The sequence below is a fragment of the Pteropus medius genome, unplaced genomic scaffold (genome assembly GCF_902729225.1).
Source record: "Pteropus medius unplaced genomic scaffold, Ma_sr-lr_union100, whole genome shotgun sequence".
In the NCBI taxonomy this organism is placed as follows: domain Eukaryota; kingdom Metazoa; phylum Chordata; class Mammalia; order Chiroptera; family Pteropodidae; genus Pteropus; species Pteropus medius.
The window spans coordinates 1,144,139-1,169,360 of record NW_024356397.1 but is presented as its reverse complement, the minus strand read 5'-3'; the positions used below and the strand labels follow the sequence as shown (position 1 = coordinate 1,169,360).

Below are 25,222 nucleotides of genomic sequence, written 5' to 3'. Positions count from 1 at the left end.
TTATTGCAAAATCAACATATTATTACAAAAAACAAGGTTAGCGTTTGGCCTAATTGTGTATAATGCAGTGTATTTTCAGCTGCCTGTCAGCATGCAGGCACTCTTACCAGATGGGAACTGAATGAATTATTGAGTGAAATATGAATTATTAAATAAAAATTTGAATTTTTTTAAACTCTTGGCAGGGGGTGAGGAAGAAAGGCTTATTTGTTTGCCTGAAATTGCCCTCACCTGTCGAAGCATGTAAAGATAGCATATACCACCACAAATGGCATTTACCGACCAGAGCCATTTCTTCCCTTGTTATTTTCCAATTCAAGATGCTCCCTTAACATAAAGATTCAGTAATCAGCACCAACCTGTTCTTTCTTCCTTTTCTTTTGTGCTAATGCCAGGTAACAGGGAAACTTGCCAAAGGGATAGAATTAAAAATCCAGAATCCCATAGTATAAGTATGGCCCATTTAATGGGAGGGCTGGGATAATAGAAATAATCTCTATAGATTCATGTTATACAGGCAATAAAACATATACCTTTGTAGCATGCCAGCATTTAACCAATCATAGAAGCTATTTGTTGCCTCATATATTACGAAGCAATAGAGATTTAAGGGATAATGTTCATGGAGGCAGAGGATACGAAGCAATAAACAGCTTTGGAGGTTGGTTAAATGCCAACTGAAGCCAGGACTACAGCATCATAAACATTATTCCTACTATATGACAAGATAAGGAGGTATAAGAAGCTGCCCTCAATCCCACCACAACTAGGGCTCTACTGCTATTCTTGGCCTTAGAAAGGGAAAATGGGCCCTGGAGGTCTATGTTCATGTCTCAAAAAGGTATGAACAGAACCCCAACTTGTACCTAAATGTCCTCTGGGAGAAGAAAAGATCTGGTAGTAGATATCCTCAGGAGAACAAAAAAAGATTAACAGGGTCACACAGGACAGAAAAACAGTCAAAGGATTTTTCCTTAAAAGGACACAGTTGATACAGAGTGGTTATGACAGAAACCTTTCTCAATGGCTAATGATGGGATGATACTAACAGTCCATTAAGTAGTATCTATCTCCTCAGAAATGTGTTCCTGTTCTTAAGGAAATAGACATTCTAAGTAATAAGCTTATATGACCAGCTTCTGCTCAAAGACTTGATTATGGTAACCAGAAAGACTACTTAAATATGCATAATTTGTACTGCAAACCAGTGTCTATGCTTGAGATGGAGGTATAGGAATATGGAATTGGTTGACTCCTGGTAATAAAAATTAGACAAAAAGTATCTAGAAGGTAAGTTATCTAACTTCATCCACATGAAATAACATTTCAAATTCAAGATTACTGACAGAGACGTAATTATTCCTGCTTCCACATACAATATCCACTTTCAAATAAAAGTGTCCCCCAAAGCATCAAACACTTACAAGACTTCCTAGATTCAGCACCAAACTATATTTCTATTATTTTAAAAATAACACAGAGGCAAAACCATTTTATAGTCACAATGTTTTTAAATAGATGCTATCTTATAAACATCAGAAACCCATACAACTCAAATTCAACCAGCCTTTTGCCACAGGAAATCTCAGGCTCTACTGCCATAATAACAATGACCCATTCTCTGGAGACAGTTCTATTAACTACTCTTGCTGCCACATTCCATAGAGAGGTATGAGCAGGAATATTGCTTTCCCCGAATTCCTCTTCATGAGGGCGATGAGACCTTAAGAGAAACAGAGTCTCCACAGGAGAATAAGAATGAGAAGGCTCAAAAAACCCTATCACCTGTCTTTTCAGATAAGAATGCAGAGAACACAACCTTCAGCAGCCATCTTATTTTTAAAAAGTACATGCAGCATATTTAGAACTCAGCTGTGTCACATCAGACTTACTGTTGGGAAGTGGATCATGAACAGAATCCAAAAATAACAGCCATTAAAGACCTAGCAACCAAAACATGTTTACGTATCCATTGAAAGCCTGGTGGTTTTGATTATTTGGTGGAGAGCATAATCGACTAGTCTATTTTAGGTGAATTTTCCTTTCACATTCTCTTAATATTAAGGCGTAAGATGATTTCGGAGTTTAGAGGTACATGGGGTAAAGTCTGGGCAGGGAGCAGATATTGAAAATATGCAAAGTTCCTATAGTTTTTGTTTGTTGGTTTATTTTTAAGATCGGTGTCTTGCTTTATAATTTGCTTCCATTCTTTCTTTCTCAGACAGAAACTGCTGATTTTTGAGATTTCTATAGCAGTAAGTCCTAAACTATGCCTTGCAAAAATTATCGCAGTCCTTATCACCCTTCCTGGGACTTACAGAGACTTTTTACTCTTCTACCATTTCTGGAATAAAGAATTTAAATCGATGACAGTGGACTATAAATAGCTTCAAGGCCTAAAGGTGGCTCTAGAATGAAACCATTTTCAAGGGATATAAGGAAGTTGGACTACAGGCCAAGGGTAGTTCACTTTACCAAATTTATCTCCTCTATCAGATTTTCACTACTTCATATAACACAAAGCAATCATAGGAAATCTTGTAGAGATCCCACTCTAGTTATTTGTTACTAGTTAATGGGAGAAACTGGGAGGGAGACTAAATACGACTAAAGAACTACAATCTCATCTGACCACAAAGTATTAACATGCAAAAAGGTAAAAAAATCAGGCTACCTTCAAAGCTTTAAGTTGCAGTCTTCTATTCTTTCTCATTGAAACAAGGAACTTGAATCCAAAAGAAGGTAGCCATCTCCCTGAGTTCTGCACTCAATGAGGAAAAAAAGAGGACCTATGCCAGAGATTATAATAAATCCTAATAACCAAAATACCAATTCAGAAATGAGAGGGAGAAGTTAAGGGAAGGAAAAGATTTATGGTAAATAGAACACAACAAGATAAGAAGGAACCAAAGTAAAGTCCCTCCTGTTTTCCCACCTCTAGTCCAAACGTAAAACAAAAACAAAGAAGCAAATACAAAACTCTTTGAGAGCTCTCAAATTTCAGTGAAAATTACTCTCTTCTGATGAGACAGCCTGAAGAAACCCTATTTATATCTTTCTTCCTCTGAGAGCTTAAGAGATGCTTTTCTTGTGTATTCCTTTATTTTTATCATCCATTTTTACTTTTCTAAATCCTTGTCTGGGTGGTTTGAGGCATACAGCATCTAAGATGGGGTACAGGTGTTGTGCAGCTTACATAATAAATGAAGAAAAATAAATTTAAGTATGAGAAAAGTAAATCTTATCACCAAAAATGCAGATTTTTAAAGTAAAGGAGTAAAAATGAAAAAGGTACCAGGTATCAATTATGAGAGTCACATTAAGTACTCTTATCAGTGAATTCGTAGAAAAATTTAGAGGGATCGGATTCAGATATACACTGCAATGAAGCTGTCTGAAAAGTGAAACAAATTTGCCCTATTTTTCCAAGTGGCTTCTATTGAAAAAAATTAAATATAAAACACATGGGGGAAAACATGCAGTCAACAGTAAAGTTGAAAACTTTGACAAGGAAGGAAATACTCCCTGCAATACTGAATCCTTAGAATACAATGACATTTTTAGTCTTTTCTGAAATTTTCAGCATTTATTGGAATTTGAAATTGTCCTTCTGCCCATTTCCTATCATGACCCCCATCTCATCCACCTCTCAAATTCCAATTCTTAGGAATATCTAGAACTTAACTCTTCTTTTTGTCTAAGTATTTACAATGTTTAATAGAACTAGTCTGCAGTCTCACATACCACCAGTAAGTGTCACTGGACAGTCATATGACATATTCCTAATTGAACAAAAATTCAACCCTTCAGGTTCCATAAAATCAGTTCATGAAGGCAGATAAAACTTTCTTTGTATTCCTTTCCTCATCCTTTGTGGATCATGGTAGTAGGGGAGGGTCTAGGAAGAAGAGTTAAGAAGGTGTAAAATGGAGGGGGGGGCAGTTTCAAAAAATTTCTTTATTAAAAAAGTATGAGGGAAAATATTCGACACGTAATGTACACATATGCAAATAATAACGAGGCAGCTGACATACACAACAAGGTTTTTCATGGCGTCAGACAAGGAAAATGGCTGAGAAGTCTGCAGTTTATATATTGCTGTGAAATCTCAGGTTCTATGATGGATTTGTCTTTCCTAGATAGATGTCTACCTTAGCTGCTAAAAATGATTTTCTGAATCAACAGTCAAAAGAAACATTTTTTTTTCTTATTTAAAAAATCCAATAGACTCTGGCAAATAGGGGTTAACGATGAATAGGTGCATTCTCAGCTGCCTATCCAAATGTGTTAAGCTGACTTTTATATCCGTGAAGGTTGAGGAGAAGGTATTTCTTAACTTGCTTTGTATTTAGATGGATAGGTTTAGGAGAGAGCAACATGTATTCCTCAACACTGTATGTTGGGAAACAAACACCAGTAGCATAACAATATGAAAGAAAGCAAGGCAGATTTCATTACGGTAGAGTGCCTACACTTCCTCATAACTTGGATTTACACACTGCAAATCCTCTGATCTGATTACCTCCAGTGATCACATAAAGTGCCGGCTTTAAACTCTTTGCCTTAGTGATAAAACAGCCACTTTGATTCACAACGAGACATTCACAATAAAGTATATTGTAAACGTACCTGTCCACAGCCTGGGGCATTGCACACAAACGGTCTGTCGTCTCCCATATTTCATATAGCAGAGCAGAGCTGAGGAGGAGGAGGTAGGGGGAAAAGTTATGTTAAATATGCTGGAGTTTAAAAAAAAGTGCTTCAAAAATATCAAGCCTAGAAACAGGTGTTCCAAGAATGCCATCTATCAAAGCTGTAAACACAGGCTACTTTGGGGAGACCCATTAGACAAGTGGCATATAATCTACTCAAATGAAACTTTTAATTAGAAAAATTTTAACCTAAAGTCAAGGAATTTCAAATCTTTTGCTAGATTCTCCCTTTCTGCCACAGTATAACAACACAGTTCTCTAGTCTGCTGAATTACAACCAGTATAGTTCCCTATGTCAATAAATCCATTGAATGCTTGATGCGGAAGCTGTATTTCTGAACTAGAGAAGACCAAAATTTGTCATTTAATTAATTAAGGGATTATAGGAGGGGTGCTCCATTTTACAGGGCCATAATCTGGCTCCCTGGTGTATAAACTACGAGACTGTTGGCAAGGGCCATTTATCCCAGATTATTGCCAAAGAAAACAAAGCACCCATCCTATTGGGCTACACAGGAAATGATTTTCATTAATAAAAAATAAAAATAAAAACCTGCTCTCCCCACTGGGAGCCTCCTTCTCCCCCCACCAATCGTCTGTGGCAAATGGAGAAATATCGGTGCCCTTCCCCCTCTGATTCTATTTATGGCTAGGTTTTTAAAAGCAGCAATAAAACAAATGTCGACTCTTTGGGGGTTTACTGAGTGAATATGTTCCGGCTGTTTGTGCTTCTCTCGGCCACAGTTCTTGGGCTGCTCTGTTGTAGCCAACAGATGTGTGCTGCTGCAGGGGATAAAGAAATGGCACTAAAAGGCATCACCATCCATCCTCTCCATTTCTCTGAAGAATTTAACAGGACTTATGCTGTTGTTGTTTTTTAATTATTGAAGCTAAACTCTTGATATGCTGATTGAAATTCTTTGTCAAAGAACAATAATTCTAATATGAATGTGTTGGGGAAATACCTCATATCCCTCCGAGGAATAAAAATAGAGGTGAAGATGGATAAAAATTAGAAATGCAAGAAGATAAAACATTATTTTGAAAAGGTGGAAGAAAAAAAGAGGAAAGGGGACAAAAAACATTCTTTATAAAATAAACTCTTAAAGGACATTTTCAAACATCCTCTACGAGAGAAAGATATTTGAAAGAATATGAACAACAGAAGGTGAAAGAGGAAAAACAGCAATCTGAATATGCCTAGAAACGCCTTCAGAATTGTAACCAAATTTCACATTTTTATATTGGAGATAAACCAAAATGTCAGGTTAACCTCAGTCAGGCCTGCGTTAAAAGTAAAATGTTAAAGTTAGATCAGGTAATCAGAAAACCATGCTTAAAACTCAGAGGGTAGCTAGGTGACATCTCTTCGACTCTCTTAAGAATTTGGGGTTGGAAACCAGTATTTCTGGCAGTTTGATCAGTAAATTCCACAACCGATGGGTATTTAAAATTGCGGGGTACCCCGTAAAATAGAAAGGGCTTCTTAGTCATCTTTCAGTGTGATAGTAACAGGGTCTAACTGTGAAAAAACTGCAGCATTGCTGTAATGGAAGAGAGCCTGTATGTACCTAGGTGTACACAGATTTATATCACATTTAGCCAGGATAAATTGCTTCAATAAATTCTCTTCCTAGGAGAGGCCAGCTCGAGCTGATGATTGGGTACTGGGAAAATGAGAGCTTTATTCTTCTTTACACAGCCTCAGGCCAAGGGGGTTTTTTGGTTTGTTTGTTTTAAATACATGATGACTTTTTAGCACTTTCTGGAACTACAACATAGTACAAAAATAAATATAAGTAAATAAAAGTAAATAAATGCAAAAACTAAGGCCATTATGGCTGCAAACTCAGAGCATTTCTAGAAAGCAACTTACCTCTGGAAAAATTCCTAACAACTGCTGTGCTGGAGATAATTTCAATTCCTATTCCCAGAACCTGCTTTCCTAACATAATCATGAAACGAGAATTTTATTTCAACAAGGTCCTCTAATATATTTTCAACCAAGCAGTAAAGTACAAGGACCAGGGGAGGTACAAGGACCAAGCAGAATTCCTCATTTTTACCTGACTCTGTTATTTGAAGCTGTTTTCTTGGTTTTCCACCTAGAGAAGGTAAAAGGTCTTGGCTGAGGAGTGGAGTAGCACTGGCATAGGAAGTGATTAAATAAATAAATTCTGGAATGGTTTCCCTCAAATCAAAAATTCAAAATTTAAGCTGGTTTTGTACAATCACGTCACAAGATACGTCTTCCATATTTTATTTAATTGCATGCTTACTTGGAAATAGAGATGAAAAATCATGACTTTCTAAAAGCAATTTAAGTGGGGGCAAAAACAAGTTGAGGGGAGGGAAAGCATTAAAATGTAACAGAAGCATTTTAAATATTCTGACAGTCACTAACTAGGATTTCCTGCTTCCTTCCCAATTTGCTGGCTTTTGTTTGCCATTTTCACCAAAGAGAGATCACAATGGGAGGAAGGAGGCCCTCTTTCTTAAATATCCACAATCATTCTTAAATCATTCATTCAATCTCTTGCCCCTTTTCTTTTCCATCATTTTGACATTTTCACTTTAAAGAGATTTGTCTTTTTTAAAAATTAAATATTTAACAAAAATAATAATGTCTTACCCTTTAAAAAATTTCCAGCTAACATTTAAAATATTGTTTCATCTCCAGTCTGCTGAATCAATTGCTATGTATAAAGAATGCCATTGCTTATTTGATACTTAAAACAAACTTCTAATTATAAGAGGTCAAATTGATGCCCTATCAAAAACAAAAAGCAACACATTTCTGAAGCATAAACAGACTGAGATGAAAGGTGAAATCTTGAATAATGATGCTGCCATTCACTAGAATTTAACTCAGCCCATTTGTTAACTGTACTGTTTGACAAGGAGATCACGTGTCTGGGCATGGCACTCATGACTGTCGTCTGCTTCTTGATCTTCAGGATGAAACTAAAGCATTTCATAGAACTAAGCAATAAATGACAGGCAAGGGAAACACATGTAGAGACAGTTCCAAGGGAAATGAGATGCTTTCAGTGGAGATCTTAAAACAGGGGAAAAAAATGCATAAAAAGGCTGTCCTAGAGGCCAAGTCTACCAAGGAATGCATAAATGATAAAAATTAGTATTTACTCAAAAAAAAAAAAAAAGAGAGTTATCTGAATGCTAGGAAGGAAGTGAAGAAAATCTAAAGTTTAGAGTATGATTTTTAATAACTGGGATAATTTGATAAAATCTATGTTAAATAGTTTTGTTAGAGCCAGAAGTACAACCTAAAATGACCAATGTGCAAATAAAAAAACTGATTCTCTCATTATGTATATGTGTATCTGTCTTTTTTTTTTTTTAATAAAATGAAGATGGAGTCTGTTACTGAGGTCCATGAAGTCAGTTCTCTGGACCTGGTTGTAATGTGATTAATTGATGTTAATAAGATGGCTCAACTTTCAGTGAGGAATAAAAGTCATGTACAAACACACCGAAGAACAAAAAGCAGATAATGCTAGGTACAAAAAATGAGAAGGGCATATGTACCATAAATATCAAAGATTCATGAAAATCTAGAAAGGGTTCAAACTAGCTATTGTTCATTCATTCAAAAAACATTATTAAGGGACTACTAAGTGCCAGGTAGAGTGCACATAAAAAAGACAACAGGCCTTTGTAAAAAAAAAAAAAAAGAAGAAGAAGAAGAAGAAGAATCACTCATCTGTGTCAAAGAAAAACCAGAGCTAGAGAGTAAAGTGGTAAAAAACGGATTTTATTCAGGACTATTGCAACAGGGGAAGAGACCTCAGTATAGAACTGGGCTTAAATCCAAATACAGCATGGGTAAGTTGCAATTTATAGCCAAGCACCAGGGTCAGGGGTTGCTAGATGGAAAATTACTAAAAGGAAACATGAGGGGAAGGGGATTTTGGCTAAACTGACCTAACAGGATTCTTGTTGAAGACAGGCCAGGGTGATCAGCTATAAGGGTGATCAGATATCGAGGGTCGGGGGATTCTTGCTAAAACTGGATTTTTATAAGGAAGTACACAGATGGGCCTAACGGAAGGTTCAGTAGCCTGACTAAAATTTGGACAGGCAAAGAATCTTTTCCACCTGGCATGAAAGATGCCAGGTAAGTGGAAAGAATGATGCCTTAATTTATAAGTTCAATTAGTCAGAGGTGATCAGTGTACATATCAGATCCCTTGCTATTTCACCTATTCTTTAGTGATTTATCAAATTGTTTTGCTAGCAATTTCAGAGTATAAACGAGAGCACAAAAAGTGAGGTTAACAGTCTTGGTAAAATATCCAAAAAGGAAGAAGTTTGAAATGAATAATTACAATTACTTTTTGGACCAAAAAGTAAATTTACTTAGTTTTAAAATTCATTAATTCATTAAATATTTTCTTCAGTGCCTACCATATACACTCTAGGCCCCAGAATTCAACAGTGAATGAGACAGACAAGGTTTCTACCTTCATACTGCTTATAGTCTAAAAGGAAGAGACAAATACTAAGAGACAAAGTAAACGAAATAATTTTAGATTAATAGCAAATAATTCTATGAAAGAAATGAAATAGTGATGTTAGTGACTAGGAGTGGACTACTTTAATTTCATGAATAAAAATAAAATGGCTGTATTATCTGTGACCAAAGGGGAATGGGGTAGAATACAGATATCTAGGTTAAAGCTTCTGGAAGCCTTTCATCTCACAACATATCACATAGTTGATGTTCAATAAATATTTATTGATTTAATCTGAAGTCGCTATTCAAGTATACTTTACTAAAATTTAACAATGATCTTCAAATTTTTACAGAAAGCTGCTGGGACCACAAAACAATCACTGTGCAGGTATTTATGTATTTAAAGCTATACATATTTAAGACATAGTTAAATACATACTTACAACTACTTTGTGCCTAAGGTACTTTATGTGACTACACTCAACCAATTCTATGCTTTTCTTATTCAAATAACATAGAGGAAGCTCTATAGTTTTTGGTTAATGTTAAAAATGGGAAGGAGGGAGGTATTTGTCAAGTTAACCCTTAACTGATCCTGGAAAACAAAACCGAGGCCAGTGCTGTTAAGATATATTTTTAAATATAAAAGAATGCTAGTCAAGAATGCAGCAGAAAGGACACCTTAATTAATATAGAACTTTGGGGAGTATAAATTGAGACAATCCTTCTGGAAAATAATCTGGCAATATTTACATTAAGTATCTTAAAATGCTTTATATTCATGAACAAATCATTCTTCTAGGACTTATTCTGAGGCTAAAACCAGAAACATGGACCATTTATATATTAAAATGTTCATCACAGTCATATTTATAAAAAATAAAACAGGAATTAAATTAAATGTTTAAGAAGAATGGATGAATATAAATTAAGATACTGCCTTACAACAGACTATATTTAAGTTGTTAAGAGTAATGTTTCTGAAAGCTATTTAATGACATGAGAAAATGCTATACATGCGAGGCCTCAATGTAAAATTGCATATGCACTATAATTCCAAATCTATAAAAAAACAAACAAAATAATAAGCATAGAAAAAGATGAGGAAATTAACATAAAATGTCAATAATGGTTATCTCTGGATAACAGTATTCCAGGTGACTTTTTATTTTCTTCTTTACACTTCAAGATTTTTCAGTCTCTACAATGCTCACAGGTTGCTTTTAATAAATTTAAAAAAATTATAATGTAACCTAATAATAAAAAATAATGTTAATCAGCATGGCTTAAGTCTATCTGCATGACTCGAAAAAACCATATCTATGAATTTTAAAAAGGCCTATATCTGCTAGGTTATTCTAAAGCACTAAATATTACATTTACAAACCATACAAAATTTGCTCATTTTCCACTAACAAATTAAGTTTAAAACAGACTACTGGAAAAAAAAACTTTCTAAAATTATAAAGCTTCATATAGAAATAGACATGGTGGAAACTTAAACATATCGATGCACAAGGTAAATCAAGCAGTTCAAGATAGTTCCTCCTTTGTTGCCTTCAAGGACCCATTTTCAGAATCCCATGAATGCTCCCTAATAATGAGTATTACTTATATTAAACACTTAGAAACTGCCCCAACCATCTATCACAAAGGAAATAGAGAGAGCTGAAATCAAGCTTAGTAGGTACTGAATGCCTTTCAGCTCAGCTATAAACAACCTAAAAATTTTAGACAGGCACCCAAACAAAACTCTATGGGCTCCACTACCTTATGATATTAAAAAGAAAAAAAGTATACACAAACAGCTATCTTCCTAGAACACAATTCTGGATACTAAATTTCACACTCTAAGATAATTTAGCTGCTGCTAAGCAAAGAGTACAAACACTGAAGCTCTCTACACCACAGTGGTCTCAACATTTTATTCTCCATAGGATACTCAGCGCCTCTGTGATCTGCATCACATCTAGAAAACTGACTTAAGGGAGATCCCAATAAAAATATATGAACTGTGAGACTGTAATGCAGGTTATATGAACTCCAGAAAACAAAGAAGACTCACATTTCACTAGGTAGTAGATAATATTGGAATTGAAATTTCTGTTCCTAATTCTGGGTTCATTTTCCACTGTTATCATTTAGCATAAAAACAGTTTAGAATATTTCATTAGTAGGTAAATCAACAGCCCCCAAAGGATTATATAGAAGGCACATATATTATTATCATCTTATACTAATTAGCCTTATTGTTTTATATCAAGGTTTTTGTAAAGTACTTTGCTAAAAGACTTGAAAACTGGTTTAGAGTTATAAAAGACTAATAGGCAAAAGAATAATAGGCAAAAGATGAGTCAAGAGGTTGAGACTGGCCTGGATCCTAGTTACATGTTCTCACATACCCAAAATAAGATATAAAAATGGACACGTCTTTTTAAAATTCCTGAAAGTAGTTATATTGTATAACTACTTCTAACTGAATTGTTTATTTCCAGAAGTTTACATACAATAAGCATTTCCTGTATGTTTATTATATAAATGAACATCCAGAAGCATGATCAAGGATCAGCAAACTCTACCCCACAGGCCAAATTCAGTGGGTTATCTTTTTTAAAAAATTAAATGTATTGGGGGTGCCACTGATTATAAGATTATATAAGTTTCAAGGGTACAATATTAGAATACATCTGTATACTGCATTGTGTGCTCATCCTCCAAAGTTCAGTCACCTTCCACTACCATATATTTGATCCCCTTTACCCTCTTCAACCTCCCTCCATCCTCCTTCCCCTCTGAAAAATACCATATTCTTGTCTATGTCAATGAATTTTGTTTGTTTCAGCCGCCTGTTTTTGTATGGCTTGCAAGCTAAGAATGTTTTTTACATTTTTAAATGGTTGAAAAAAATCAAAAGAATACTTTGTGACATTTGAAAATTATATGAAATTCAAACTTTAGTGTCTATGAATAAAATATTATGGGAACACATGTATTCTTTGCATGTTGCCTATGCTACTTTTGTGTTACAATGGCAAAGTTGAGTAGTTATAACAGAGACCTCATGCCTGCAAAGACTAACATATTTCCTATCTGGCCTTAGTTGCTGACTCCTGATATTTACACTATTATTAATTAAAATACATGGTTAATTAAGATATCCCAATTATGATAAATGTCAGTATGGATTTTAATTAATAAAGACTTTCATAATGTGACTATTCAAGTACTAATTTCTTTTTATTTGACTTTTCCTCAAATTTTAGAACTTAAGTTTTCTTAAAATAAGGTAATTAAGTTAGCTCCACAGTTCGAAGTCTTTAGCATATTCACCTGGGCACCTTGTACAAATACAGATTCATAGGCCTCCCGGATTCTCTTGGCTTAAGGGCCTAAGAATTTATACTTTAAAAAGTACCTTGGGTAGTTCTGAGACAAATGGTCAGTAGCCATCCTTTGAAAAGCACTAAAACAATTGGAAAGCTTATACTCCTCCTACATGGTCAACAGCTGTTATTTTTTAAGTTTGGTACTATAAGACAGCAGTTCTCAAAGTGGACTCCAGGGATCCCTATAGTTTCCTGAGACCCTTTCAGAGGGTTCATGGATGTTCAAATCATACATGGGCAAAAAATCTATTTAAAGGGCAAGACAGGCCAATGTAGTTTAATGTAATAGAACATTAAAAGTTCACAGACGTGGTTTCAGATTCTATACAACAGCTAACCTTTAAGAAAGTATCACTTTTCGGGTTTTGATGTAGTATCAAAGAAGAAAGACTATCTACAATTATCTGAAAAAAAGAATCTTTCCTTTTCCTATTACACATCTGTGTTAGGCCAGGTTTTCTTCATATACTTCAACCAAAACAACATATCGTAATAGATTGAATGCAGAAGCAGAGATGAGAATCCAGCTGTTTTCTATTAAACCAGACATTAAAGAGATCTGAAGCTCTTCCCTTAAATTTTTTTGAAACTATAGTTATTTATGTTATTTTATTTTTTCATGTTGTTATTTTAAAATAAATAAGTACATATTTAAAACTTTTCTCTATTTCAAATAGGCTAAATATCAACAGATGTAACCAAGATAAACAAAAGCTCTTTGGAGTTCTCAATTTTTCATAGTATAAAGGCGGGGGTACTGAGACCAAAAGCCATTTGAGACCCACTGCTTTAAGAAATATACAAATAGTAGAGTACCCTAGATTGATCAATCAAAGAAAAGATTAAAATAAATTTCTGGCTTTCAGGCTCAGACATGCAGGGACAGGTTTCAGAGAAAGGAGCCAGCTTAAATAGACCAAATAGTTTTGGAGCAAATGACTGAAAACAGATGGGAGTGAAAATTAGGCTGAATCATAAGTTAGGCGACATATGGCCAGAGTTTAGAACCTATCTGGAAGCAGCTTCATATAGGCAACTACTTGACTAGAACTTTAAGTCTCTCTAGGCTTTTAGAGGATTTAAGGAACTATTTTGAGCTATCCTCAGAAAGGTTAATAAAACAAAAACAAAGAAGCAACAACTCGCTAATGTGACAGCAGGAAGCAGAGTTAGAAATAAGTAGAGAACATTATATCTATTTATGTTTGGCCTCAATATGCATTTTAGAAGTAGAAAAATTCCTGGAAACTGATAGGTTGTCAAAATCTAATGCTGTGTTTTGCTTTTGCCTACTTATTTTCAGATAAAGTATGATCCTTAAGACAAATTCCAAACATATATGTGTAAAATAGTAGCAAACTATTGCTTGATCAAAACATAAAAAAATAAAGAAAATAGTGCTACAGGAGACATTAGTACCAAAAATACCAGAAAAACCATATTAAACAAAACCAACATAGTGTTACTCAAATTTGATAAAGCTTAAACAAACATTACTGGCAAGAAATTTGGTGCCAACACAAATCATTTACAGCAATCATATGTTATAGTCAATAAATCATCCTATTTAAAAAATACAATCATAACAATAATTATAATTATAATACATTATAATATAACTATAATTCCTGTTTCAAAAAGAATGGTTATGCTATTTTTTAATCTGAAAAAATACATATAATTTTCAACTGCATAGTAAGTTTTAAGCCCCAAATAAAATTTGACCATTTTAGCATATAAATCTCCTCTGTCCATTGTGTCAAAAAAACGCACTATACCAGATAAAAAGATATTAATAATTCTACTCAAAGAAAGCAAGTAAATTGGGTGTTGCAAGAAGGTGAGGCTACAGCAGAACAACATTGTTCCCTTAGAGGCCCAAGTCACAAGCCCACAAAGTAATTTTTTAAGCTAAATTTTGGCTCTTGTTAGACTTTCATAAATTGATATTTATTAAAGACAAATGCAAGTATTGAATAGAAAAGAGAAACTTTTCATAGTGTAAATATATATGTGCCATATTGTTAAAAATGTACAGCTGAAACTTATTGGATTTCATTAACCTATGTCACCATAATAAATAAATAAACAAACAAAAAATAAATAAATAAGAAAAGAAACTTTTTGCCCAGTTGGGTTTCAAATGTATGACATTTTGGATTAAAATTACCCAAAGATGAAAAAAGCTAATAAACTGAAGTCATAAGTTTGTAATAAGTTTTGCTGTATTAAGTGTCCTTATATCCCTCATAAGACTAATATGGTAACTCGCCTTTGGTTTAGTTGAGAATCTATTCTAGATGTCTGCCTACAAAGTTTTAAAATTAGATAAATTTATCTTTTCATAAAACCTTTCCTGAATTGTAACATTCATCCTTCCTCTCCAAAGAAGCCATAAAGTATCTACTTACTTTCAAACTAAACTGAATTTTGCTTCATTGTATACTGGCAGGGGGTACAGTATCTAGATTTTAAAAGTTTCTAAACCAAAGGACAAACACCCAAAGAAAAGGTAAGAAAATACTATGATTTAACAGAAAAAAAAAAAAATTCTTTCAACACAAAGTATTCAACAGGGAAATTCTGAAAATGTCATGATAAAATATTCTGACATGAAATGACTCAATGCAAAATATATATTGTTGTTGATTTTTGTTTTGTTTTTGGTTCTTGTCATTTATGTTCCTTTTTGTTTATTCATTCCCAGTGGGTCAGTAGAACCATTTTAATTTCATTTTCTTTACAGTCTATTTTTCTTGAAGTTTCTTGATCTGAGCTTCTATTTATGAATGTTTGGATTGGAAAGGACCTTGAGGGGTCAACAAGTCCATCCTTCTGCTTTCCAGGAGAATTCTTAAGTAAACAATCTCAGATGGAGAAGATATCAAAAGAAAATATATCCTGTCCCTAACAGCATGCTACTTTATTCCATGTGAACATTTACATTTACAATTTGCGATTTTCTAAAAACGAAAGTAAAAATTAAAACCCCAAAAGAGGAAGGTGCTTTAAAAATGCATTTATCAGCTAAAATTGCTCAAACATAAATTCGATTATCAGTTCTAAAATTGACACAGAAAAGTTGTTGGCTGCCAACATAAAGTCTTAGTCCCTAGAGATGTCTTCTGATGTTCTATCTTATTTGTAGCACCATTTCACCTACAGCACATAGCTTGACAAACTCAGACCACCACAACAATAAAGTATAATTATAAACGGCAATTCTGTATTTTTTTTTTTTTTTACAGGTGGTGTAGGTTTTTATTCCAAACAGAAAATAAAAAGTTAGGTTTAAACTGGAGAGGTCAGTATTACAGGAAGCTACAATACAATTGTTACATGGGCAATAGTTTAATTCTTTAATATGTAACTTAAAATGTTTAGGGAATAATGTTTCTTCTGAAAATAGTTTCCAAAACAGAATTTCATCTGATGACAAAAAGCATGCAACTATAAAGACACATTGTTAATCATTCTATATTTATTTTTTTAAAAAGGTGGGGAGCATACCAGAAGTCTTGGAAGTAGGAAAATCATACTCAATAAAATAAGGGGCAGGGGAGGTAGAATCCCTAAATAATAGACTGATAATTATTCTTTCCCAGGAAGATTATAAAATTAATAAAGATGGCTTATGTAATGCAGTAATCTACAGACACTAGCATATTTAAATAATAACTAATGTCTAACCTCATTTTCTTTTTGACAGGGTCTCTAGCCTAGGAGCTCAGGGATATGTCAGAAACAATATATTAGATTTCAACAGGGCACCTCAAAACTTTATAGGAAATATAGTGTAGATGATAAAACAGTACGTGGATTCAAAACTGAATTTCACCAACCCAAAAGGTTGATTAATGGATTAATATCAATCTAATGATCTAATGATAGCGTGCTGTTATAGCATTGCTCCACTTTTTGTTTTTATCTCTCTTAATTCCCCCCCCCCGCCACACACATATACATTTCCACTCCTGACCTATGGATGTTGCCGTTTCCCCTCAAGAACTGGATCTCTGAAGGTGGGGCGTCTCCTCCCACATACTCGGGGCATGCACCTGGGGCCTGGTGCACCCGGGGTATGGTCCGTGGCTCCACCTGGTGTGAACCCAGGACCTTCTGCGTGTAAAGCAGATGTGCTAACCACTACACTATGGAGCCACCTCCTGCTCCACTTATATATATTTACTAGTGACCTAAATCAAAAACATAGGTGTTATGTTTATGTTGTTTATCGAATTTATCTATCAATGATAGAAAGATATGAGGAATGCCCAAGAGGCAAAATAACATTAACAGCTAAAACAATAAACCAAAACTAATAAGATGACAATTACAGGGATAAATGTAAAGTCCTCAATTACATTTAAAATATCAACTAGGCTTTAAAAATAGAGGTACGAATATAGTTAACAAAAAAAAAGATACCACTCTCCCCTGTACTTTTTGTTGATCAGATTATATGTGAGATGTTATATTCAGATCATGATAAGAAGCCCTAAAAACTTTTTTTTCATTTAAAAATATTTATTGAGCAACTACTACATGCCAAGCACTACACTAATCTTAGGGTTTTCAACACTAAACTGGACATAATCCCTCCACTCAAAGACTTTACAGCAAGAGAGACAAAACAAGTTAACAATTACAATATGGTGCGATAAGTATAGGAGAAAAGCGCTGAGTGATATAGAAGGGGCACCCAATTCAATCGGAAGGATTCTGGATAGGATAACAACTACGCTGAATCCTAAGTGTGGGTAGGCGTCACCTGGGAGAACTGCTACAGGGTTGTTGTGCAGAGGTAAGAAACAAACTGTTAATCACTGCAAGTAAGAAGCCCTAAAAACTTAGTCAACTAAGTTGATGAGGAGCCCGAACTTTATTAAAAAATGTCATTTAAGGAACGGCTGAAAGAATTTGGGATATTTACCCCAGTAACAAAAGCTTTACCAAGACATAACTGTCATGAAATATTTAAAAGGCTACCGTGTTGACGAGGAATTGGGTTTATTTATTGTAGCTTCAGGTGGCAGAACTAAAGAGCTTCCGCACAATGTAAAGAATGTTCTAAAAGTGGAGCTCCAAAATGTAACAGGGTATCTGTGAAGTGGGGATCTTTTCCTTACAGCATTCTGAAGTTAAAAGACTGTCCCTCAGAGATTCCAAATATGATGCCTTTTCACATTTCATGAATATCCTTGATCCTAAAAGAAGCCTGTTAGGGGAAGGCAACGTTCAAAAATGAGAAACTTAAAAATTGTTTTCTTTGACATGTTTCTAAAGAAATGCAAGACTTTTCATGAACTCTAAAATCATAGTACGATTTTCTGAGAAACAAACAACAAAAATTAATGCTTTCTCTTTTTAAATGAATGCTACATTTGTTTTTCTCAAAGAAACAACATCTGCACCTTAACTTTAGTTTATCATGGAATAAGGGACAATTATATGTTAGCCTGCCAACTAGACTCAAGAAGAGAGCTGTCTTTATTAGACATTATATGGCAATGCTATTTGCTCCACCCAAAACTTCCTCACAGGGAGAAAGCTCCTCCTTATCAGACGTGGATAGGAGACTGCTTGCTGTAACACTGACTCCCTCCTCCTGCAGCCTAGGAAAAACTCAGTCTTGACATGTACAAAACAATAACTTGTGAGAACTTCAGAGTAGCTGTGTTCAGGCAGAGCCAGGGACTTTACTTGAGGCAAAGTAGTAGCTTAAGAGTTGGTTGAAAAAACAATTTTCATTTTGGGTTAGAAGTAGGGAGAGGAAAAAGAAAGGAGAATACAGTAACAGAATCCACTGACAATTAAAAGCCATGGTAAACAAAAATACTTAAAATCATAACACTGAAACTATCACAGAATGTAACCTTTGATACACAAATTTAAAGATGAGCAGCACTCTTCAGCTTTCTGCTGTGTGAATGCTAATGGGAAAAAAAAAAAAACAATCTTGCATTTAATAGTGCCCAAGTCAAAGCCATCACAAATTCTAGGATGCAAGAATAAAACGAGGCATTTTGCTATCTCATTGGATATTTCTTTGTGCTGCTGCCAGGCAAACTGTGAAAATGTCTGAATGTCCAAAAGTAATGCTCTAATGGGAAATACTGCTACCCAATTCAGTAAGTAATGCTAAAGGTTCACTAATTAATTGATCTCAATGTGCTGTAGGGGCGACTTCCTGGCCAGGAGAAAAAGCTTCAAATGTCTGCTGAAAACCAAAGGTTACTACAAAGCAACATACTCTGGTTTCTCTTCATATTAACAGCTTTACCAGTATTTCAGATATTATTTTGCTTCTCAAAAGTAAAAGTAGAAGAGGAATGTAAAAGACAAATCTGTGCAATAGCAAATAAGTTATTAATTGGCTGTATTGGCTCAATTCATTTTTAAATAACACAACTATCAAACAAAGGGTAAAGGCTTTTCATTTTTCTGTACAGAATTAAGAACAAACTGGTAAGACTACTTAGTATAGCTGCCAAACTTTAGCTTCTTACAGACATGTTACATTTCGCAACAGTCTGCACTTACCTTACATCCTCCATGTTTAAGTACAAATTGTGTTTGATTTCTCCTAACCCCTGCCCTAAGATACAATGACATATCTTTAGCTTCTGAGTCTGGATACAAAGGCAGAAACCAAAAAATTTTCACTTTCTTGAAATACGTGTCCATTTTATTTATATCATTTAAAAATATATAGCATAAGCTAACGAAAACTAATTGCAACCATCCACTTAACTCTTCAAGAATATGAGTAAGATACAAATTTAATAAAAGACCTCAGTTTAGTATATTTTTCTGTGCTTAGAATACCTATAAAGACAGATGTCTCTACAAGAATTACTTACACTATTGCAAAGTTTTAAACACAGGAATCAAGAGAGCTTGCCGAGAAAACTCTGTACAGCCCCACAAACCTACACATATTATGACACAACCCTCAGAGATAATAAAACACTCCTGTTAAGGAGAAAACAAACTTTTAAAGTTAGGGAAGTAGCAACACGGGAATCTGGGTAGGAGGTGCCCTGGGTAGTAAACACCCCAGTCAGAGAACATAACAAGCAATTCAGAGCAACACATAACTCCCTACGGGGCTCCAACTTGGACCGCTTATGTCCCAAGCCCCCATCCCTGAGTTAGGAAGAAATGAAATGTGGGAAAAGAAAGAGAGGGAAAAAGGAAATCACAGTAGAAGTGGTGAAAGTGTTCTACTTTTCTCCTTTTCTACCCCTATCCAGCATTCTTGCAGGTTGGTCACCAGACTGGGTGCCATATCCACCAAAAGCCCTAAATCAATATCCTAAGTTTCTTCTGATACCTAGGCTCCAGACCTGTATATATTAGCCGTCTCCTTTCCAAACACCTCCCCTGCACCTCTGGATTCCCCCATATCCTTTTCAAAGTGATGCCTTTTGGCTACAGAGCCCATCCCTATTAAGTCTTCCTAAACTCATACTTAATTTTTCCATATTCATACTTTTTCTCTGAAATCATGTCCCTGATATTTTTTATAATTCAATCGAAATGCCATGACTCTCATTTCCAATGATTTATCCCTATCTTTCCAGCCAAACCCCATGCCATGTTTTCACCCACTCATCCCTACCTCCTGCCTATTAACTCTGCTTCTTCCAATGCCAAGCCCCTAATCCCACTCTTTGAGAAGCCCTGGGTCTTCAACCTTTCTCTCATTCCATCCCATTCCTTGATCCTTCCATTAAGCTACACTAGACTTCCATTCCCTCAGGATTCAACTCCCCTCTTCTCGCCACGCCCTGTGCCCCCCGGGGCTACTTACCCCCAAGTTCTCCCCACACTTCAGGCCTCTGGCCCCGCCTTCCCCCCAAAGGAAGGAGGCGGGAGGAGGGAAAGAGGGACGGCACACCGCAAGGTAAAGATGATCTCCTATTAGTGCTCATCGCCGCCAATCGTAGCTTCCTTCTCTCTTATTGGCCACCGTTACTTCATTTCCCACCCTCTTCCTCAGACAGGGCCCGGCCACCGCCTCTGCGCCCCCGTCCAACACAGACTGGGAGGGGAGACCCCGGCCTGGGACGTTGGGACTGGCCAGAATTGAAGGGGAGGCTCTCGTCACATCATGGACTAGTTAATGTTAACAGGACTCACCCGCTGGTAGCTCCGTCGCCTCCCGCCCGCCCGCGCTCGGTCCCACAATCTGTTTCCAGCTCCTTCTTTCCCCCCTTAGCCGAGCAGACACTTTCCTCTCGTCCGGCCAGGCGCGCTCACCTCTCGCGAGATATTGTGGGGGGTGGAGGAAGGCGAGATCCGTAAGTCTGAGTTGGAAAGAGGCCGAGGGCGGGGCCCGGGAAAATGAAGGGCAGATTGTGGGCAGGGCTTCACAGCTGAGACTGAGCGAGTTAGAATAACACAGAAGCCCACGGAGTGGGCTGATAAAATGTCCGGGGCCGGGGGAGATTGGGGGGGGGGCAGGGAAGAAAAAGAAGGAAAGGGAATTCTTACAGGTGCCTGTTAATAGTGATCCAAAAAGTGAAGTAAATATTTTAGGAAGTGATATTATCTCGAAGGAGCGCACTTTAAAAACGAGACAAGATTACACCTCAGTGAAGCTGTTAAAAAGAAAAAAGTGGAGGTAAAACCCGAGGCCGGTACACAGGGGATTCAGAGTTCCAGACAGTTGAGTAGTTGCATTTTCTTTGCATCACTGTGGCCATGATCTCTGCTGTGTGTGTGGCTGTATAAGGGGGTAGGTGAGAGGAAAGTATTTCAACTGCAGAAACCGGCGACTTTTTAAAACGTGTTCATGTTGTTTCCACTATCCTCCAAATTCATCACTTCCTTAATGGCAGAGTAGTTTGAAATACCGTTAGCCCTAGAACTGGAGTGAATAGAAAAAGCAAGCCCCCAGCGCAGCAATCCTTTCATTTAGCCCAATGGTCTTAGCTGAAATGCTCTATGAATTTCTTTGCAATAGGGGGAGCAATCCCATTTTACTCAAAAAATTGTAATGATCAAATGAGGTAATATATATGAAACTGGGAATTAAAAAGCACTATGTTTATTCCTCAGCATTTTAACAAATACTTAACAGGACATGTGTGCAAAGCACTGTTCTAAGCCTGGGGAGAAGAGCAGCAGACCACCAGGTTCGTGCTCTAGTATAACTTATATTTTGGTGGGGAGAGGGAGACAGTTAATAAGCCAATAAACAAATAGTTCAGTTAGTGGAGAGTGCTTCAGGTAATGAGACAGAAGGAAGCAGCTTTACTCCGGATGTTGAGAGAAGGCCTCTTTGAAGAAGTAACCTTTGAACCAGGAATTGAACTATGAGGAGACAGCCCTGGGAAGATTTTGGGTAAGACATTAAAGGCAGAAACTGTATTAAGAATTTTCTCATATGGTTACCAAGATGGTAAATTTTGTTACTTTTTTTTTTACAACTTAAAAATAACTTATAAAAAATATCATAGTTATAAGGAGAGTTGACTCAAAATATTACCTATGGGATCTCTTTTCCCTCAGGTAACTTCCTTCTGCAACTTTATATTACGAACTTCCTGCCTAAGATCTCATTTGTCATCATAACACTCTCTGAAAGGTAGAAAGAATCCAGGTGATTTCTCCCTCAGTAGCGAAGGTGACCCAGAAGCATAGAATCATTTATGTTCTTGTGAAGTGATTTGAGAAAAGTTGAGAGGAGTCTTGGCTTCCAATCTACTCTCTTCCCTAAAAAAATTCCTACTTAAAAGAATATAATCGTAGAACTAGATCCTCAAAAGAATACAATTGTAGAAACCCTCAAAATTTGTATGTAACAGAGGTGGCATTACAAATCACAGTGGAAGGGATACTACAAATTGTTAGAATAATTGGCTATTACATTACTCTATACATACAGAAAAAATATGATACCTAACATTTATAGATCTTACTATGTTCCAGGGAGCATTTTAAGTGTTTTATATGTATTAATTTTTTCAAAATTTATATCTCCAACTATCTCTCCCCTGAACTGTAGCAGACTAATCTCTCCAACTGCCTACTTAACAAATCTACTTTGAAATCTGTATTTCAAACTTACCATGTCTAAATAAATTCTTCCTTTCTCTCCCACATGTGACAGTTCCCTAGTCTTCTTTATCTTAGTAGAAGGTACCTCCATTGTTCCAGCCACATTTTTAAAATTGAGATATAATTCACATAGCATAAAATTCACCTTTTTTAAAGTGTACAATTCAGTGATTTTCAGTACATTCGCAGTTATGCAACTGTCACCAATATCTAATTCCAGAACATTTTATCACTCTTAAAAGAAACCCAGACTCACTAGCAGTCACTGTTCATTTACCCGCACCAATCTACTTTCTCTTTTTGTGGATCTGTCATAGACATTTTATATAAATGGGATCATATAATATGCGGACTTTTGTGTCTGGCTTCTTTCACTTAGCATACTGTTTTAGGGTTCATTTATGTTGTAGCGTGTATCAGTAATTTATTCCTCTCATGGTAGAATAATATTCCATTGAATGGATATACCAATTTTTGTTTGTCCATTCATCATTTGATAGACATTTGGGTTGTTCCCACTTTCGGGCTATTATGAATAATGTTGCTTTGAACATCCATGCACAAGTTTTTAGGTAGACATTGTTTTCAGTTCTCATATACCCAGGAATGGAACTGCTGAGTCATATGGTAAATCTATGTTTAACTTTTTGAGAAATTACCAACTGTTTTTCATAGCAGCTGCATCATTTTACATTCTCACCAGCAATGTATGAAGCTTCCAATATTTTTGCATCCTCACACCAATACTTTTATTGTCCATCTTTCTGATTTTAACCATCATAATGGGTGTGAATGAAGTGGTATCTTAGTGGTTTTAATTTACATTTCCCTAATGGCTAATAATGTTGAACATCACTTCATGTACTTATTGGCCATTTATACATCTTCTTTGGAGAAATGTCTATTCAATTTCTTTGCCCATTTTGTAATTGGTTTACTTGTTCTATTATTGAGTTGTAAGAATACTTTATATATTCTAGCTAATGGACTCTTAACAGATATATGATTTGCATCTATTTTCTCCCATTTTGTGAGTTCTTCCAATTTATCTTTTGTTGTGCTGTTGGTGTCATATCTAAGAATTCACTGCTTAATCCAAGGTCACAAAGATTTACACCTATGTTTTTTTCGAAGATTTTTATAGTATTATCTCTGTATTTAGATCTTTGATCCATTTTGAGATAATTAAAAAAGTTTTTTCAATTATAGTTGACATTCAATATTATATTAGTTTCAGGTGTACAGCATATTGATTAGACATTTATATAACTTACAAAGTGATCTCTCAATAAATCTAGTACTCACCTGAGACCATACATAGTTATTACAACATTATCAACTGTATTCCCTATTCTGTACTTTACATCCCTTTGACTATTTGTAACTGACAATTTGTGCTTCTTAATCATGTTACCTTTTTCACCCCGCCCCCTGATCTCCTCCTATCTGACAACTATCAGTTCTATGTTTCTATGAGTTCATTTCTGTTTTGTTTATTCATATATTTTGTTTATTTTTATTTTTATTTTTTACAGTAGAAAAGAACAGTTTTATTAGACAGGAAAGTACACTTCCAGAAGTGGAAGCGGGCCTGAGCAAGAGAAGCGTGGCTCGAAAAGCTATAGTTTGTTTTTTAGATTCCACATATAAATGGAATACCACAGATAGTATTTGTCTTTCTCTGTCTGATTTATTTCACTTAGCATAACAGCCTCTAGGTCCATTAATATTATTGCAAATAGTAAAATATCATTCTTTTTATGGCTAATATTCCATTGTATATATGTACCACATCTTCTTTATCCAGTGATCTGTCAATGAACACTTAGATTGCTTCCATGTCTTGGCTATTTTAAATAATGCTGCAGTGAACATAAGGATCCATATTTCCTTTCAAATAAGGATTTTGGACTTCTTCACATACATACCCAGAAAATAAGATTGCTGGGTCATATGGTAGTTCTATTTTTAATTTTTTGAGGAACTTCCACCATGTTTTCCATAGTGGCTGCACCAATTTGTAGTCCCACCAACAGTGCACAAGAGTTCCCTTTGCTCCACATCCTCAGCAACACTTAGTGAGATAATTTTTGTACATAGTATGATATGGGGGTCCAATTTTATTCTTTCGCAGGTAGATACCCAGTTGTCTCAACACCGTTTGTTGAAAAGCCTATTCTTTCTCCCATTGAATCGTCATGGCATTCTTATAAAAATTTAGTTGACCTTAAATATTTGGACTTATTTCTGGTGTCTCAATTCTATTCCATTGTTCTGTATGTCTATCCTTATGCCAGTATCAAAAAGGCTTAATAACAGTACCTTTGTAGTAAGTTTTGAAATCAGGAAGTGTGAGTACTGCAACTTTGTCCTTTTTCAAGATTGCTTTGGATATTCTTCTGGGTCTCTTGCATTTCTACATGAATTTTAGAATCAGCTTGTCAGTTTCTTTAAAAGAGCCATCTAAGATTTTGATAGGGATTGCACTGAATCTGTATATTAATTTGGGGAGTATTGCCATCTTAATGATGTTAAGTCTTTCATTCCATGAATATGGGATGTCTTTCCATTTATTTAGG

At 35.5% G+C, this 25,222-nt stretch overlaps 1 protein-coding gene across 4 annotated transcripts in view; it reads right to left on the bottom strand.

The window, feature by feature from the left end:
• The window catches only part of LOC120602240 (cyclic AMP-dependent transcription factor ATF-7), a 73,932-nt gene extending 53,088 nt beyond the window's left edge, over positions 1-20,844 (bottom strand). The window contains exons 1-2 of one of the 4 annotated variants that reach the window (XM_039862297.1): positions 20,721-20,844; positions 4,630-4,698 (exon numbers count right to left, since the gene is read on the bottom strand). In XM_039862297.1, coding sequence (XP_039718231.1) covers positions 4,630-4,677 — 48 coding nt within the window. In that variant the 5' untranslated portion in view covers positions 4,678-4,698; positions 20,721-20,844. Of the gene's footprint in view, positions 1-4,629; positions 4,699-20,391; positions 20,699-20,720 lie in introns of those variants that run through there. The other 3 variants (XM_039862295.1, XM_039862296.1, XM_039862298.1) reach the window with 3 other exon arrangements.
• Positions 20,845-25,222: the final 4,378 nt, after the last annotated feature.